At 37.8% G+C, this 18,502-nt stretch overlaps 3 protein-coding genes across 7 annotated transcripts in view; 2 read left to right on the plus strand and 1 right to left on the minus strand.

Moving 5' to 3' along the window:
- Nucleotides 1-13,747, plus strand: part of LOC128263515 (uncharacterized) — a 123,472-nt gene extending 109,725 nt beyond the window's left edge. For all 3 annotated transcript variants that reach the window (XM_052998597.1, XM_052998596.1, XM_052998598.1), the window contains 3 exons: nucleotides 9,084-9,345; nucleotides 10,354-10,429; nucleotides 12,739-13,747. In XM_052998597.1, the coding sequence (XP_052854557.1) occupies nucleotides 9,084-9,345; nucleotides 10,354-10,429; nucleotides 12,739-12,967 (567 nt within the window). In that variant the 3' untranslated portion in view covers nucleotides 12,968-13,747. The remainder of the gene's footprint in view (nucleotides 1-9,083; nucleotides 9,346-10,353; nucleotides 10,430-12,738) is intronic.
- A 1,285-nt stretch (nucleotides 13,748-15,032) lies between these two features.
- Nucleotides 15,033-17,330, plus strand: LOC128261915 (2-oxoglutarate and iron-dependent oxygenase JMJD4 homolog). 3 transcript variants are annotated; one of them, XM_052995855.1, is made up of 3 exons: nucleotides 15,033-15,135; nucleotides 15,502-16,160; nucleotides 16,573-17,330. In XM_052995855.1, exons 2-3 carry the CDS (start codon nucleotides 15,529-15,531, stop codon nucleotides 17,231-17,233), a joined length of 1,293 nt encoding a protein of 430 aa, XP_052851815.1. In that variant the 5' UTR covers nucleotides 15,033-15,135; nucleotides 15,502-15,528; the 3' UTR covers nucleotides 17,234-17,330. The 3 variants fall into 3 exon arrangements, with proteins under 3 accessions (XP_052851815.1, XP_052851814.1, XP_052851813.1); XM_052995854.1 differs by having other exon boundaries at nucleotides 15,114-15,135; nucleotides 15,494-16,160; XM_052995853.1 differs by lacking the exon at nucleotides 15,033-15,135 and having other exon boundaries at nucleotides 15,154-16,160.
- LOC128261916 (uncharacterized) lies at nucleotides 17,255-18,473 on the minus strand. Its single transcript, XM_052995857.1, has 4 exons — nucleotides 18,171-18,473; nucleotides 17,872-18,098; nucleotides 17,636-17,812; nucleotides 17,255-17,580 (listed from the first exon to the last, which is right to left on the minus strand). The coding sequence occupies exons 1-4, from the start codon at nucleotides 18,375-18,377 to the stop codon at nucleotides 17,328-17,330; spliced, it is 864 nt and encodes a 287-aa protein (XP_052851817.1). The 5' UTR covers nucleotides 18,378-18,473; the 3' UTR covers nucleotides 17,255-17,327.
- Between the last annotated feature and the right edge of the window lie 29 nt (nucleotides 18,474-18,502).

Below are 18,502 nucleotides of genomic sequence, written 5' to 3' on the forward strand. Positions count from 1 at the left end.
AGGAATTTCAGGCAATAAAAACAATTTGCAGAATTTTGTATGTAGCATAATTTGATTACTTTGGGAAATAAAACACGTTGAAGCAAGCTGACAATAATGTTCGGTTGTGTGGGCTAGGTGAATAGGAATTTTAATTAAAGCAGGCACAAACATCTGCACAGATAAACGGCAGCAAAATTATTGCTTCAAAGCTCCGACACTGTCCAATATACAAATGCAAGTTTGTCTTGATAAGTGAGAATGCTAGAAAATATGGTAAAATATTTGGTCATCTATTTGCAACTTAGTTTGCGGTTTTTCGTAGAATGCAATAAAATATTTAAATGCACAATCAATAAACTGGGTGTCTGCTCCCCAAAGAAATTCAGATCTGCATTTATATTGTCGGAATGCCATTTCTTTTCTCCTTTTTTGTGTTGCTTAAATTGATATTTCGGACAGGGCTCTGCGGTCGGTGGCAGTGTCAAATGGAGAAATATTTTCAATTAAAAATGTTTCCCTTGTGTCAATTTATTTGTTATCCAACACACAGGTAGGCTTGAACTTTCCAGACCGATGCAAATTGCTGCATAATCGAGTGCATTTCGAATTTGGAATTTTCCACAATATCCTGCACGAAGTGTGAGAGATATTTTTGGGGAATTTTCGCTGGTATGACATTTCGTTGCTGTTCATCAAATTACAATTTTTGGGAATCCATTTGTAAATTATTCTAGAGTCGGTTGGCACTGTAATCTGTCAAATAATCTTCAAATTCGAATTGCTGGCGTCACCCATTTAATTCGTATTTATATGACAAACACTTCTTGTGCCCTGGCTTGGAAATTCCCAACAACAGAAAAGGATTGGAGTGTACCTGGGATTTCAATGCTATTTACACAGATTTTGTCCGGCCAATAACATGCGCTCAAATCGAAGTAGGATCCTGTCGGAGCGAAGTAGCGGGAGTACGGAAACCCCACAGGAGGGGCGGAGTCCCTAAATAGTGTTGACCCTTTTGCCATTGTCTGGGCACGTATGAAAGGGCTAAAAATTTGACACTCCGGGAATGGGGAATGGGGAAATGGCGGGCCTGGGCTTACGTCTCGCCCCCTAGTTTTTCACATCTCAACCAGCCCAATCCGGCAATTCCAAAGCTCGCCGAGATTCAACTGGAAATTGTGCGCACCTGTCGACAGACAAAGATGGCAATACCAACAGCTGTCAGCCAAAAAATAGAATTGGGGAAATAAGTTTTCAAAAAAATATTATGTAAAATGTAAAATAATAAAAAAATATATATTAAATGTAAATTTAGATAAGTCTTTAATAGACTTATAAAATTTATTTAAAACAATGTTTTTAATATTTACGCCAATTTAATTTTAAGCGACATTTTTCTAAAACTAATACAATACATTAGTGTTCTTTGAAAGTAATTAAGAAAACACTGTTTAAAATATACTATTCTTGGGCAGAGTTGACGTATGTTATAAGGAAAGTTCACTACAATTTTGACCTCACTTGTAGGTGACTCAGGGAATAGTCGGCCGGGCTGAGTAGCATATCTTCCGCCACCCCATGGACAATTCCCGGTTGAGGCTCAGGCAACGTTATTACCTTGACACATGTGTAACGGCTTTGTCTTCTTTTTTTCCGTTCTTTTACCATCCTTCCTCGCCCTTTTTTTGTTCTTTTCTGGATGCTGAATTCAACTGTAACAACAACTGCAAAAGCGGCTTTTGTTTGTCTCGTCGGCAGGCTGAGCAACCTTTAACCCCTCACCTGCGACCCCACACCCTATGAACCCCCTCGTTGTTAACACTGCGATGGGCCTAGCGTGTTGCTAATGCATGTTGAGTCGAGCTTAAGACACAATTTCAGTCTGCTGGAAAAGATTTGTGCGCCCCCTTTGATGTGGGCCCAAAAAGGGCGGCCTAGAGCAGCCGAAATCCATTTAGCAATTTCCTCATTTTCAATCAGCTGGGCAAGGAATTCCCGGATGAGGCGGCGGCAATCTCTTTCGGGTCGAAATGATTAAGTATGGTATTTGGTATACCCTGGAGATGTCAAAAGGTGAGACAATTTCTCTTGAAAAATTTGACAACGAGTTCGGTACAACAAAAGGTTAAGATTGGCTCTAGTTTTCATAATTTTGATTTATCAAATTGTCAACAAATAGGCAAAGCTTAAAAATAACTAAAGTTAAATAAGACTTATGTTATTTTGAATCGGCTTATGTATTAATTTTAACCCTTAAACAAAATAATATTCTTTTAAAATAAGCCAACTCCAAAAACTGTAAGGCAAACTTAAGCCCTTAAATAAAATAATATTCCTTTTAAATAAGGCCTAATCCATCCTAGCCAAACAGCTTTGAATTAATTTTATTATTTCTACATGGTTTAATTTTCATTTTGACTCGTTTAATATTATTCTTGTCACTTTCCAGTTCGATAATCGCTCACATAAATCGCATTTGGCTGTCATTTAAGTTCCAGTTGCCTAATCCATTCAAACCTCAGAGCTTTTAAAAAAGAAAAACGAAGCGACTTTGTAGTCGCCCACTAGCAAGAGCGTATAGCTGGGGAAAATTGATGAAATTGATTTCCACATTGGCAATTTTCTGAGCGAATTCACGATTTCACCTGACAACTGCAATCGGCTGACCTCTCAACTCCCGACCTCCCCAGGAAAATGCTTTAGCCAAACATTTTGTCATCCATCTTGGTCCAAGATCCCAAACAGCCACGTCGCTGTCTATTAGTTGCCTCTGCCGCTGCTGCTGCAACTCCTACTCTGCTCTACTCTGGTTTTCCGAATTTTCCCGGCGGGTTCAGACGTCGCCATCAACAGGAGCATTCATTTCCGAGTCTCAATCTTGGCCAACTGCAGCCCCTGGACTTGTTGTATTTTATTTTTCGTTGCAGCACGTTTAGCCAGTTGTTTTTTGCTCGATTTTTGCTTGGTTGCAACAAATTGTGTGCTCTGCTTGGGGGAAAAAAAGAAAAGTGGAGAAAGGTGGGTATTCACTAACGACACTTTATAAAATATTCAACCTGCCTGCCAGAGTCTGCTGCTAGTTGAATGTGTTGCCGCTGTCTTGGCAGCTAAAAGTTTTTAATGAATTTTTTAGCAAGCTAATCGAAGTCAATGTTAGTTGAAAAATGCATTAAATAACGGGGCACGAGTGTTCAACTCGTCGTATGCGCAATGTCGCCAGCCAAATGTTGACATATCCGTAACAGTATAAAGTCAGTGATTCTGGTGTATTTTTTTTGTCCGTGGGAAGTCTGAGCTGCCACTTTTGACTTTTTAATGTCAGCTCTAGCAGAAGGTCAGACAGTCGGAAAAGTGAGAGGTGGAAAAGCTAACCAGGCGTATGAAGAATTTTCTTTTTTTTATACGTGCAGAAGAGAGGATATGCCATGCTTATCAAATTTGCAATGCAAATTTGGAATTTTCCGCTTGCTGGATATGTGAAAAAAGGGCTAAAATGAAATGTTCTCTTAAAGGGCAGAGTTCGACGAATAATAAGATAAATATTTTATTGTAAGTGCAACTCAACTGCAGGGCAATACTCCTTTTACTCTCTGAACTGAATTGATTTTTATCAGAAAACACAAAAGGAAGCATTGCAGTTGCATTCAAAATATATGAAAAAATGCTCCATTTTGTTTTTTGCTTAAATGCTTTGTTGCTTTGTTAAAGATGATTTAACTTGTTTGACATTTTGGAAAATTTTCTTATTAAAGATTGCTTAAAAGGCAAAGTTCTTATTAAATTGTTTATATAGTGTTTGCTTTTAAGATCCAAATAAAATTGAGCTTTCAATTTCAACCTGGCGTACACAACAGCTTAAAGTGAAAACTTATTTAAAAATTGTTGCTGAACTTGTAATTAACTTTCTCTGGGCTGGGCTTGTGGCATTACCAAAATATTTATCCAATTAATTTCTACCTTGGTTGCCAGGGAACTTATTGCAACATTTTCATTACGCTCTTCGCATATTTTCACTGCCTTGATGTTTGCTTTGGCTCATCGCCTCTTCTATATCTCATTTTCCCTGCTTATCCTAGCCGGATTCTTGGTCTTCTACCAGAGCATCTGGTATCTGCACCTTGTGCCCCCGGGCTGTATTTTCAGTTGCAGTTTTCCCCGGCTCTTTCCACGCTCTCTGATTGCTCGCTACCATTTTCCGCACTCCTCGGCTCCTAAGTAAGCGCCTCAATTATAGACTCAGACAGAAAGATAGACAGCCAGCCCGGCAAATGCGAACAAAACGCAACTGACGAAAAGGGCCAACATTTTTCAGCTATTACAACCGTGGAAAGTGGGGAAAATGTGGAGTAAAGATTTTTTGCACAGCATCTTATAGGTTGAGACCTAAATATCCCGAAGCAAACTTAACTGCATGACCAGCAATTGAGCTTTGGGTAAATAGTGTGCTGCGCTGCAATTTCGCATCTGATTGGTAATCATTGAAAACATTCCTGTGGGGATTTAGGATGGCTATAGCGAAAAATAAAGAGTTGGCAGATAAGATTTAACTTTCGATTTTAAGGCAAACTCACCTTACTTTACAATATATGCACAAGGCTTGCCATAATCTACAAAACTTGTTGTAAAAATTTTTAAAGTGCTTTTTATAATTAGCATTCAAATAAATATTTATTTTGCTTAAAATACTTTTAGTAAACGAAGTATTAAAAATATAATTCAACAATGTTTATACAAGGCTTGTTTATTAAATTTTATTTATATTTTCAATAAATATATCGTAGTTAGGGGCCATTTCCATATGTCAGTAGCCCCCTTTAATGGTTTTTTTTCTCCTTTTCGATTTGAAAACAAAAAGTTCGGTGTCAGCACAAAGTTGTTTGGAATTTTGCAAAAATTATTAGCCAAAATACTGAGACTCCACGCCCCGTCACCAGCGGCATGTCCACACTTTATTTCCCAGGCCTTGGCTTTCTCACTCCTTCCGCTTTCATGCCCGTTTCCTCGCTCGCCCTGAATTTCCTTACCCCTGACAGCCACGACCAGCAATGACCTAATAAATCCGTTTTATGTCTTGGTCCTGGCGCCGCCTTCATTCGACGACTCCAATCGCTTGGATGGAAATGCCAGCGGTGTCTGTTTGTGGTAAGCCCCTTCAGACAAGGCCTCCCTTTTCCCGCCCTCATTCAATACCCTCAGCTGAAACACTGGAAAAAGTAGTTTTTAAATGAAAATAAGCGTAAAATAATAATAAACATAAATAATAAGTAAATAGCAAAAAAAGGGTTCTAAATACCTAAATGTAAAGAAAAAATCGCTTATAAACATGCAAATGTTCATTTTATTTATAAATATTTTTTTTTTGAAAACAAGGTTACCAAATTTAAAAAAAAAAACCCTATAAGCTTGCAAAGGGGGCAATTATATATAAACATTTTTTTTAATACTTAGCTATTTAAAATCATAAAATTAAAAAAAAAAACTTGTAAACATGTTTTTTGGCTTTTTTAAAATATTTTTTCTGATTTTTTTATCAAATCAAGGGAGAACACTTTAAAAAACAAAACATCGGGTTTTATTGATTTAAAATAGCACTAGTATATATGAATTATATTCCTCACTGTTCTCTTTGCCGTTTCAATTCATATTCAAATTCAAATTGTAGGCGTGGCCGCGCCATTTATTGTCTGCGCCATTAGCTGCACTAATGATCCATTCAGCAGGAGCCAAATCAGTGTGGAGGCTAGGAGGACACGCAGAAGGGAAAATAAAAGTCTGAAAGGGAAAAGGAGGAAAACCCCAAGGCGGCCATGTTTAAATAAGAACCCGGGCTGCAGACTCCCACACACAAACAAACCCACTCCAAAACCAATGCCAATACAGACAGACACATCGGCACTGTCAATATGCTTAATGGATTTTCAAATATTTAAACAACCCCGAGAACCCAAGACGATGGCGGCTTTCCGCAGAACCTACCCACTTCCCTATACCAACTTCGGCACTAGAATGCATTTGCACATTTACATTTACGCACTCACACATACAAATCAAATATTATCGGTCCCGAGCTAATGGAATTACAAATTGGTATTTTCTTCTATCTGCATTAGCGATAATTGATAATTGATAACTGGGTCAGGAAAATCCGCATTATGCAGATGAAAGCGACGTTTTCCAAGGCAGCTGTAAAACTGTTAAAGTTGTAATAACAAAATATATTTTGAGCCGCATTAAACTTTTCTCATTTAAATTTCAAACTGGCAAAGTTTTCTTCGGAAATTATTTTTAATTTAAACCAAGAAAACTAGCTTAAAATATTTGTATTTACTTAAGAGACTCTTTCGTTTGTTTCTCAACATTTTTCACCTTTGCGAAATGCGGAAATGCATTTCTCCGACTACTCATATGAGCTATGTGGTATGCATATATTTTATTTCAATTTAAAGTTTAATGAGTTTCAGCATTGTACCCTAATGCTCCTGTGAAAAGGGCCAACAACTTGCTGGGATTAATTCCGTTTTGAGTTTATTTATTTACTTTTCTCAGCGATTATTTCAAGCACACATTTTTCTTCTTTTTTTCGTATGCAGATTTGCCTCTGTTGTTGGTCAGATTTCAGTGATAATTTTAAATTATTTTGAAAATAAATTCAATTTAAACGCGGCTTGCTTGGCTGGCCTTATCAAATTGCCCACGCAGTTGGTAAATCTCTGTGCATTTTGCATTGCCATTTTTATGCTTGGCCTTGTTTTAAAAATTCACAAATTGCATATTAAATGTTTTTAGAGTCCACATTCCAGAACGATGCGAACAATTTCAATTTAATTGATGGCTGTTCAAAATAGAGCTGTCATAAAATAGGAATTCCACAAGGCTGGGGGGCTAATCTATACAAAATCATTTAAGCCATAAAAGCAATTGATACAAAATTAATAACAATCGGAACTATTTTTCTGCTTATGTCAAACTGTCAAACAGACGGCATTGTTGTGAAAACATATCAAAACGATAATACATAAAGCAATCCTGCTGACATTAATGAGTAAATGTGAAAACTTTCCATAGAAATTGACCAACAGAAAAATGTCTGATTCTCGTTGTGAAACAAATTGTCCACCCACGGCATTGTTGGTCACCAGGCATTGTTTGAATGTCCTTTTTACAGGCAGCAAGCAGCGGGCAGAAATGTGTCAAAGTGAAGGTAGAACTCAATTTATTTCACAGAGTTATTTGCACATCAAAATATTAAAATTTCTGCTTGCCGTAGGAGAATTAAATGTTGTAAGGAAATGTTTGGAAATTTCTTTGATTTTATTTGCGACAAATAAACCCAAAGCCCCCAATTAAAAATTCAGTTTAATGTGACTGGCTAGCATCAAGCAAGGAATTGCCCGAAGAGCCTAGAGAAAAACATATTTCACACTGAATTGATTATAATTATGTGTATTTTATAACTGCCAAATGATTTTTCCTTCTGGGTTTCATGCAAATATGCGGTGTAAATATCAATAAATATGTGCCCATATACACCCGTAAACATGGCCTGACAAATTATTTGTTTCCAGTTGCCTGGCGAAGTAATTAATCACCAAATAATTTGGTAATTTTAATTTGCTTCCGCGCTCCTCTTTCCCCTAGTGCACAGGCATAGTCAAGTGCATAAAACCAATTTGGGCCTATGCTTCGTTAATTAAGATTTAATGCCCCAATAGCACTCAAAATCGAATTCTGCCACGCCTCCTTTATCCCTTTTCTATTTGGCATTTTGTGTGCGTAATTAAGCGACAATAAGCATTTAATACACATTTTCACCCACGCACACAGTTGCAATTAGTTTTTGGCGCTTGTGTGTGTTTGCCTTCGCCCTTAATGCCACGCCCATTAAGTACACACTCCGCCCAATTGCACGCACACACACACAAACACACACACACACACCCATATAAGCTGGCAGCAAACAACAACAAATTGTCGGCTAATTTGAGAGGCACCGAATTGCCGCCGCCTCCAAATGATATGGCTATACGGTTGTTATATAAATATATGCGTATATATGAGGGGATACATATATTTAAGAGCATGCTGATATGTCGTGTATATGTGCATGTAATTAAAAATTATCTGCCAAGCGGCATCGGGCATAAAATACACAGCAATTTGGTCAGAAAAACAAGGACAAAAAGGGAAAGGTTGTTCTTAGGTTGGTGTAGGCTCATTAACAGTGGAATATACTAATTTAGTTTCTTAGTTTTCAGTCAAATTTATCTCTAATAAAGATTTAAAAATGTGATATTATTTTTTTTCCTTAATTAATCCTTTTAAATTAAATTTATCTATATCATTCCGGAAAAGTAGGAATGTGAAATGTTTTAAAATGAGTTTTATAATTTTCCACTTTGATAATTTTATAAATAAATAAACTGAATATTATTTTAGCTTGTGTTTCGCACTATAATGGCAAACAAAAGAGATAAATATAAAACTGTATGCCGAGATACGCATAGAACAAATGCTTACACTCGGGATAATTCTTCCTCCATTGAAATGTTTAATCACAGTTCCCTTATTTAACGTCCAACAATGTAATAAATTTTGTCCACATAATTTGTGCGTCTCCTTGGAGCTAATAGCCTAGTGGGGGGGGGGGGGGGTCAACTTGCATCAGATTAGTAATTATGTAAGGCCCAAACACACACATACACACACACACACACTCGACCACGGATTCGCCCAATGAATCCCCATAAATCCGCGCATAAATACGAATTACACAGGCTGCCAGCTATATCAATTTACTTGGGCGGCGGCGGTGGCGGTGGCGTTGGCGGGTTAAGGGGTCAGGGGTCAGGGGTGGAAGTCAAAGGTTAAATAAAATCCCATGCATAATGAAAAGCGTTTGAAGATGTACTTTGCCTGCGTGGTCATTACTTATGTTTTATGACATGCGGCTTAGGTTTTTATGCCCTCAGCATCTCTTCCGGGGAAAGGCCAACTTAAGTATATTAAATTAGAGGGAGATAGTGCCACCGCCTTAACACTAATCACTAACTAAGTAAGTAATGCACACCTCTGATTAATCCGACTACTTCTGTACGTTACAGACAATCATCCGCGAAATGAATCGACTGGGCATGATGGTCGACCTGTCGCACGTCTCCAAGGGCACCATGCGGGACGCCCTGGAGGTGAGCGAGGCACCTGTCATCTTCTCACACTCCTCGGCCTACGAGCTCTGCAACACGAGCCGCAACGTCCAGGACGACATCCTGCAAGCGCTGGCCAAAAACGGCGGCCTGGTCATGGTCAACTTCTACTCGAAGTTCCTCTCCTGCAGCGACAACTCCACCGTACACGATGCAGTCGGTAAGTGGTTAATGTTTTTTTTTATATTAATTTATTTTAAAATTGAAATTTAAATTTAAAAAATGAAACCTAAACCTAAACATTTTCCGAATATACTTTTTTTTAATCATATTATATAACATTTTTTTAAACACCCTTTTTTAGCGACTTTATATTTCCATAAATGTTTTCCTATGACAGTTCGGCAGGATAAAACTAAATGAAGTTTCATTTATACCTTGTTGAATGCCTTTGAGGGAACTTCGCCCCATCCGAAATCAATCAAAGTCAGTGACTTGGTCGCGGTTGGCCTTTGTTGCATGGGATCCTGATTGTCAGGCTATTGTTTCAGTTAGTTCATTATAGCCTCCCCTCTTCTTTTATTTCCCCTTTTACCACCCTTTGACACTGCCCCTCTTGGTCCCCTTTCTATTCTGATTTTCTGATTTTTGTGGCATTGCTTTTGACGCGCCATCAAAATGGCTCTCGTAATCACTTCCTGAATTCGTTGTCTTTCTTTGAGCCACCTCTGATGCCTCCACTTTTTTTACGGATACACTTAGAGAAAAATAAGAAGAATTTGAGAAAAAACAGATGAGAATCGCTGCTTAATAGACTTTATTTTTTTTTAACAACTTATGGGTTTTATAAAATTTTTAGTGCATTAGAATAAATATGTTTTAATGAATTGTTGAAATCTCAATAAAATAATAAAAAACATTGATAATACGAAAATAATAATTACAATATAATATTTCCAAGTGTTCGTCTGGTAATAAAGCCCTCTAATGTCTGCTCCTTCACTTTCTTTTCATGCCTTTGTTTTTCCGGCTGCCGTGGATACATTTCAAATTCGCGAACATTTTAATAACGCTGACTTATGACGGCGAATACAACAACAATGGCGGCGGATCTTAAACAATCGCCATTAATGAACTTGACAACAAATGGCAATGGCAACCCTGCCACCGGATATCCTTCCGCCGACCGACACACTCACAAAACACACACACACACTTGGCCACACAGCGCATATTAATCACATTAAGCGAGTCGCTGGCATCGATCACGTTGGACTGGGCGCCGGCTACGACGGCATTAATTAGTAAGTAAAAGTCATTTATTTCACTTAAATTCACATTGTTCCTCTCGCCCACCGTAGTCGATATGCATGCACGATGTCCTTCAGGTGGCTTCCATTCTCTTGTTTGCCCCTCCTTTGAGTTTTTTTAAGTTATTAATTGATCATATTTAAGTCCGCGGACTTAAAATGGCATATTGCCAGCGGTACGATAGATGTGGATAGACCGTTATTATTATACCGCTCATTACGGACACTTTCTACCATTTCCTTTTTTCTCCGGTGGGGCAATCTCGAACAACTTGTGCAATCTGTTAACGAGATTTTTAAGATAATTTAATGAGCTCTCATCGGGCAAACGGGTGGAGAGCTATAAAGATTATCAGCACACGGATTGCGATTGAGAACTTATGGTAGTCGTAAAAGGATTGAATGAATGCAATTACTTTGTGGGAATAAAATTTCGAAAGTTGTGATAAAAAAAAGTAATAAACCTTTATTGGGTCACCATGAAAATAAACGAAACCGTTGCCACCATATTTTTAGTAGCACACTTTTATTTAAATAAAAAGATATGTTTAATTTTTGTAATTCGTAATGTGCCACCAAATACTCAGAAAAAGTATATATTAAATTCGTCATCAAGTATAAAATTGCAACGATATCGGATAAATTAGTTTGTAATCTTTTAGACTTCCCTTTAAATGGATTTAATTCCAAAACGGCCATTAAATCTCCCGCGAATCAGTACAATTTTCTGACTGAAATTTGATGCAAACCATTTTTAAAGCATGTCCTCATTAGCATGACCAAAATGTTCATTACCTCAAAGAGTTGACCAGTGGCCGAATGTCCTATTTCACCGCTCTCATCGTCATCATCAACATCATTCGTCTTCATTATCGTTGTAATTATTCCCGTGATGCCGGGGAAAATGCATTTGCATAGATTTCCATTTCATTGCATCGTGGACACAATGCAAAAACAAACAAAATGTTGTAGCTGAAATTTTGATAAACCTACCTGTCGCCCCAATCACCATCTCCCTTGGCTGTTTTCGAATTAAAAATTTTGAGTACATGGCCAAAAATGAGTATATGAGCATATGAGCGCCATCCAAAAATAACAACAAGGACCATAGCAAAAAATAACCATGTAAATCAATTTCCACCGAAATGAACTTCATTTTGTTTTGGTTTTTGGGCTACGCGACCACAGAAATGTTTTCGAGGTACTGGGCTGGGGACCAATAAAAACAAGAAAACAGAAATTTGTATATATGAATATTTATGGGGCAATTGCCTGGGTCCAGAATACGACACACACACTTACGCGAAACAATAAATAATCTAAAACTCTATGAAATTACTAAATGTCAAATGGTTTTGTTTCCGGTTCGTGTCAAGCCACATAGTGGATTTTGCCTAATAAAACGAATTTCCACTTTAAAGGCTCGTTGGGCCTCCATGACACCTGCCCATATTTTTTGGGGTTTGTTTATTTAATTAAATTCTCATTACTTCTGCCCAAATATTGGAAATTGATTTTAAGTTTTTGCCATCAAAAGCCGCAAATGAGTGCTATTAATTTGGCAACACATACATACTGACGCACGAAAACCAATTCTGCCTATATTCAAATGGAGTAATTGGAAATGGCACAAGCTAATCCAAGAGAATAGGACATAAATTGCTTTGTTCGCCGCAGTTGTTATGGTTTATTTTTCGAGAGTGCTTCAAATATTTTATATCGGTCAAACAGGGTGTTAAATTATGTTGAAAGTCTATGAGTTTTGGCTTAAAAAAGGTTGCAGGAAAATAATGACAAATTAGCTGCAATATGGGATAAATCAATTAAAAAGAGGTTATTTCAAAGATGTATCACCCTATATAATTTATCTTTGTTCATTCACTGACCCGCTTTTTTGCTGTTTCTGTCATTTAAACCGTGTTTGACCTAAACGCCTGCATATAAAACTAAATTATTATTTATTTGTACAAATGCCTGTTCATAAAATATGATTACCGAGCACTTGAGCGTTCGGCCAGCAAAATGGTTATTTATTATTTATTTTCCTTTGTGTGCTATTTATTATTTATTTGTATTGCTATGTTGCTTGACTCGATGCGACTTTATTACGCTCAGAATTTTGTTCTGCATTTGAGTAATTTTGCCTTTGGCTCTGCCTTTGGTTTGTATATTCAATTTATTTTGTATGTTGTGCACGAAAATTAAATTTAATTGTGCGGAGAGGTTTTTGAAATATGTGTTGTAAAATTTTCTGTCAAATAATTTATGGCTAATGTCTTACGAACCTGGAATCTGCTTTTTAGTACCCCCAAAGGACTGGAGGATGTATCTTCGTATCCGACTCTGTTTGCTGAACTTCTTGGAGGCGGTTGGACCATCGATGAGCTGACCAAACTAGCAGGCGGGAATTTCCTGAGGGTTATGCAGCAGGTGGAAAAAATGAGGGATGACAAAAAGGCAGCGGGCGTAAAACCCTTCGAAGATCATCCGAATTTCCGCACTGACGATCCCTACAATTGTACATCCAGCTAATTGAGCACTGGATCCAAACACACTGAGGTTGTACCAGAGATGCCGGGAAAGTCCCCAAAATCACACGCGAAAATCGATTGAACTCCTGCTTCATAAGTATTGTGGATAAGCCTATGTAGCAAATCTATAAATATAAATTTGACTAAATGGCAGCATAAACATGTACTATTTAAGCTTTAAATATTTAAATTTAAGAGATATAGATATTTAAATGCCTGATTATTTGGCATTATTAAGGCATTACTTCCTCTTTTCCCCCTGGTAATCAAATCGAATTTTGTTTAAATTTTGGTGACAATCTTCAGACTGCATCACAAGGCAAAACTTAATTATAAACAGCACAAAAAAAAACCGCACAAATTGAAAGTTCTCAATATTTTCAATCCCTATTCAATATAAGAACCAGATTTTGTTATCTCATCTCCAACTGGACCAACAAAATCTAATTTCTATCCCTCTAATGTTTTTTATTAGTCCACTTTTGTACACGAAAACTACATATCAAGTATGTAATAAACTTAGATACAAAAAATTATATTAAATTATATAAAAGTATTTAATTTCTTGCATTTAAATTCAATGCAAATTCTTGTGAGTGGGGAAGCATACACTTAAAAATAAATGAGTAAAATATTTAAATAAATCTTAGGCGAAAAAAAATGAAAAAAGAACTACTTTAGTTCCAGCTAAGGGACAACAATTAAATGTTTAGTTAAATTTTTAAGCAGTTTAAAACCGTGCAAACTGAAAGAATGAATAGCGTAATAAATACTAAATTAGCACGTAAGCAAAGTGTGGGCGTGGCCCTGCCTGCCACACAATAAATTGTACATAGATTCGAAATGGATTAAGCATAGGAATAATTTATAACTATATACATGAATTCATATAAAAGTCACGATTTTCAACATATGCCCCTACACACAAATAGATCAAGTCGCTCTGTCAGTCAGTCTCTCTGTACCTTCTAAACAAAAAGAAAACACAAGAAGAAAAACCTAGAAAAATGCGTCTAGTCTAAGTAAACAAATTATACATGCTAAACTAATTATTGCAAGCAGAAATCCAAAAACCCAAGACAAATTCAATAATTGTACATTTTTTAAGCCAAAACCCAAAAACAAATAACCAAACTCTCTACAAATATTGTATATATATGGGTATATATATATATATATATATATATATATATATATATAATCTATTGTTACGTTTTGTACGATTTTGTATATGTATATAGCATTTTTACCTATGCTCTTATTTATATGGTCATTATATGGTTTTCTAGCAAACAATTTAAGCGTATTATTGTACTGGGTCTGATGAGCAGAGTTGTTGGTAATCACTTAGTTTTTAGTTCTTAGTCAGACCTGGAAGGTCGAGAATAAATATCTGTAAAGTTTATACATATACGAATATGCCTAGATATAGAGATTAAACCGAAAGACATGCATATATACACAGAAACTCAATTTTCCAAATGTCTTATTATTTACTTGATCTCTTCTTTAGTTTGAAATTAACAGAAACAAAAACACAATCTCAGACACGCATATGTAAATCCAAATTGTAGTTAAAAACTTGAAAATGGTAAAATGTTTAGAGAATAAAACTCAAAAGGCAAACCAATTGCAGTAAATAAAAAAAACAATTAAAGAAAATCCAAATGCTTGTTTTGTTTTAAAAAAGTGGTAGAGGAAAAAAGTGGGCCATCATTTTGAGTCTAAGCGGTTATTTGAAAAAGCATTTGTGTGTACTCTAAAACCATTTAATATTTTTAAGTGTTTTTAATAGCCGTTATTTATTTAATACGTTTTGAAATTATATTGTGTTTTTCGTTAAATTTTTTTAAGTTGTCTGTTTATAAGCCTAAGAAATAACAAATAATTTGGTTTTTATATTACTTTAGCTTTTATTAGGTAAAAATAAGTATTTAAGATAAGATATTAAAAATTGTCTACAACATAATTTAAAATACCCCTTTAATATACTAAATATATGGCCTACAAAGATATCGATGAATAACGATATCGATATAATACCTGGACCATATGACATTTGGTGGCGATGGTCACACTATTTCATAAAACTCACAAATAACAAAATTTTGCCTTGGAACTTTTGCATGAACAACTCACAAAAACCACAGCCAGTTGCATGATCATAGAGTAAGAAATGTATAGAGGCACCATTTGCTCTGCCGCTCTCTCGAGTGACTTTTCCAGTGATGCCACCTAGACTAAAACAGGGGAAATTTTCAGTCTCTCACGGTTCGATTCGAACTTGTAATTCGGTCCCGCGGTGAGTTTCTGCATCTGAACTGCTCGCTCCCATTGCTAAGGGCTGGTGCGAGCAGTGCAGTTGCAAATTCACCATGGGACCGAATTGCAAGTTCGATCCAAAAACTGAAAAGTGGGGTGGGAAATCAAGGTTAGCTTCGAACATGGCTCTCAGCAGAGCTTGGGCAGAGGTCCGGGCAGAGCAAATGGTGCCTCTATACATTTCTTACTCTATGGCATGATTGAGGATTTAAGGACTGAGGAGCCCCACTGCCAAATTGAATGGCGTCAGAGGCGCTGGATGGGGATAACCTTCTCCAGTTGCAACCCGAGGAAATTGGGAAAAATGACGAACAGCTGCTGCCCGACGAAATCCAGCGGTGCACTGGACTAAGTTATAACGATTTTTACTGGCGCTACATGCACAAGAATTTCCCGGTCATCATCACGGACGTCTCCAACGATTGGGAGTGCCAGCAGTGGACCGCTGTCCAGGAAGCCAGGGATCTCAACTCCAATCCCCCCAGTGCATCCTCTTCCATCAACTTTGACTACCTCAAAAATAAGATTGCCAATGGCCCGGTTCCAGTCGCCGATTGTAATTCGTCGTACTTCAATAGTCACACCAAACTGGAGCTCAATTTTCACGATTACCTCGAGAGATGGCGAAGTAGCACCGGGAATCAATCATCATCACCATTATCATCATTATCATCACCGGAAGTCAACAGTAATGTGGATCCCGCGACCAGGGACAATCTCTACCTCAAGGACTGGCATCTGGCTGCCCAAATGCCGGACTATAACTTCTACAAGGTGCCTAAATACTTTGCCTCCGATTGGCTCAACGAACAACTGATTGATCAGAAGAAGGACGACTACAGATTCGTCTACATGGGACCCAAGAACTCATGGTAATGATTCCTTTTTGTGAAACACTGAACAGATTTTTACTGAATTCCCTACAGTGAAATTGTCTTTATTTTATAACAACATGTTTAGTATTTGTTATTCTTAATTGGACATTAGAGTCTCATTCCCTAATAAGAAGTACTTGTTACTATTTTATATTACTTACAACTTGAATTACAATTGAATTGTATGAAATGGTAAATATGTTAATTAATTGTATATAGTTAAATTAAAAAATTGTACTCTAAAATTCAACACGAAAACTACGCTTTTAATTCGATTTCAATCGTAACTAAAATACAATTAATTAAACAAAACCAATTCACTTAAGAGCTTCTAATTTACAAACTCAAAACCGAATCTTTCTCTTTTAAAATTGATGTACTACTTAAAGTAAACCCTCCACCATTTCAGGACCTCCTATCATTCGGATGTGTTTGGGTCCTTCAGCTGGTCCACCAACATAGTGGGCCTAAAGAAATGGATAATAATGCCGCCGGGAGAAGAGCTCAAGCTGAACGATCGCTTGGGTAACCCGCCCTTCAGCATAGACGAGCAAATGCTGGATGAGCACAATGTGCGATATTACACCATCAATCAGCGGGCCAATGAGGCTGTTTTCGTGCCCAGTGGCTGGTTCCATCAGGTGTGGAACCTGACGGACACCATATCCGTCAATCACAACTGGTTCAATGCCTGCAATATATCCCTGGTCTGGCAGAATCTCAGGCAAAACTTGAAGGCCGTATGCCGAGAGATCTCCGATTGCCAGCAGATGGATGATTTCGAGGCCCACTGCCAGACAATGCTGAGGGCCAGCTTTGGCATCAACTACCTCGATTTTATGGAGCTCCTCGAGTTCATTGCCGCTCGCCGATTGGCCGAGGAAACCGCAGCCACCAAGTTTTTACTATTCGATAGCTATAGAATGAATGATTATCATGTGCAATACGATCTCGCATGCTTGAGGAGGATCACGAGGACCCTGTCGGAGGATCCGACAATCCAGCGAAGTCCCCTTCAGTTGGAAGGTCGCTGCCGGCAGTTGCTCGCCCGATTGGAGTTTTGGTCATAGCACATGGAAAAGGCCTTGGCATATTTTTATACCAAACTTGTATTCATATACAACCGATAGTCGTAATATTTTAATACAAATATTTAAACACCCATTACTCGCCGTCGGGCCAGGTGAATTCTCCATGGATGGGTTCCGTTCTCAGCCACTCGCATTGGTCGATGACTTGGAAGCCGAGCTTACTGAACATTTCGTGGGAGGGCTTATTCGTGGGACCCACGAGGGCCATTACATCGTGCCCTTGGGCTGCCAGGCGGTATGATATTTCCCTGGTCACCACACTGCCGAATCCGCGACGTTTGTGGCACGCTTTCACTTGCAGGGCCCCCAAGTAGCCGCCTTGTAATCTGAGAAATTTGTGTTTAAATATTATTAATACAGACTTATATATGGGTGACTTACCTAATGCACCAGGCCACTAGTTCCTGAGTATCTTCCCGATACAACCCAACACTGATGCACATGCGAATCTGTCTTTCTATAAAGAACAGAGATCCCAAGTGATGATTGGGCCACTCCTCATTTACCAGAGGAGCATCTGCCACACTCAAAGATCTTAAGACAAATCCAGCAGGGGGTCTAGATAAGATAGGCAGCGTATAAATAATTTTTTAAATTATGGAAGAAATGCTACTTACTCAACTTTCAGCTGAAGAGCATCCTTGGCCTTCATGTAAAACAAATCGGTGGGGCTCCTGAACACCAATTTTAACGCTTTAGACTCAATAACACTATTTAAGGCCTCAATATGTCTGTAGGGTATAGAGCTGCATTTCAAGCCCGTTGACCAGTCCACCAAGTCCAGAGTTTTTTGTACAAGACCATTTGTGTTGTTCAAACCGCCCACAAACAGTTGGTAGCGATCCTAAGAGATAGATAGATAGCCTCTCTTAACGATTTGTTTACTCGTAGATTGTGCAATGCAAACAGAACTCACCACTATCACGAAAATGCCCTCATCTCTGGCTTGTTTTGTATCCAACGTATAGACTTTCAAATGCTTGACTTGGGGTTGCTTTTTCAGAAACTCTATAAAGTTATCCAGGCAGTAGTATTCCTGACAATATTCGGGCCAGTTTTGTTTGAAGAGTGCTTGAAACTCCTGGAGATCTGGCAATCCAATCGCTTTCAATTGAGGGCACATTTTAGTAGTCAGAACTAACCTTTCCAAGCAAGAAACCAAACTAAAATGGATTAGATTGTTGGGTTTGGGTGATTAAATCATGCGGCTTGTCAAACGGCTTCTACATTTCTCTTTAAAGAATTCTC

Source organism: Drosophila gunungcola, unplaced genomic scaffold (genome assembly GCF_025200985.1).
Source record: "Drosophila gunungcola strain Sukarami unplaced genomic scaffold, Dgunungcola_SK_2 000001F, whole genome shotgun sequence".
Lineage (NCBI taxonomy): Eukaryota > Metazoa > Arthropoda > Insecta > Diptera > Drosophilidae > Drosophila > Drosophila gunungcola.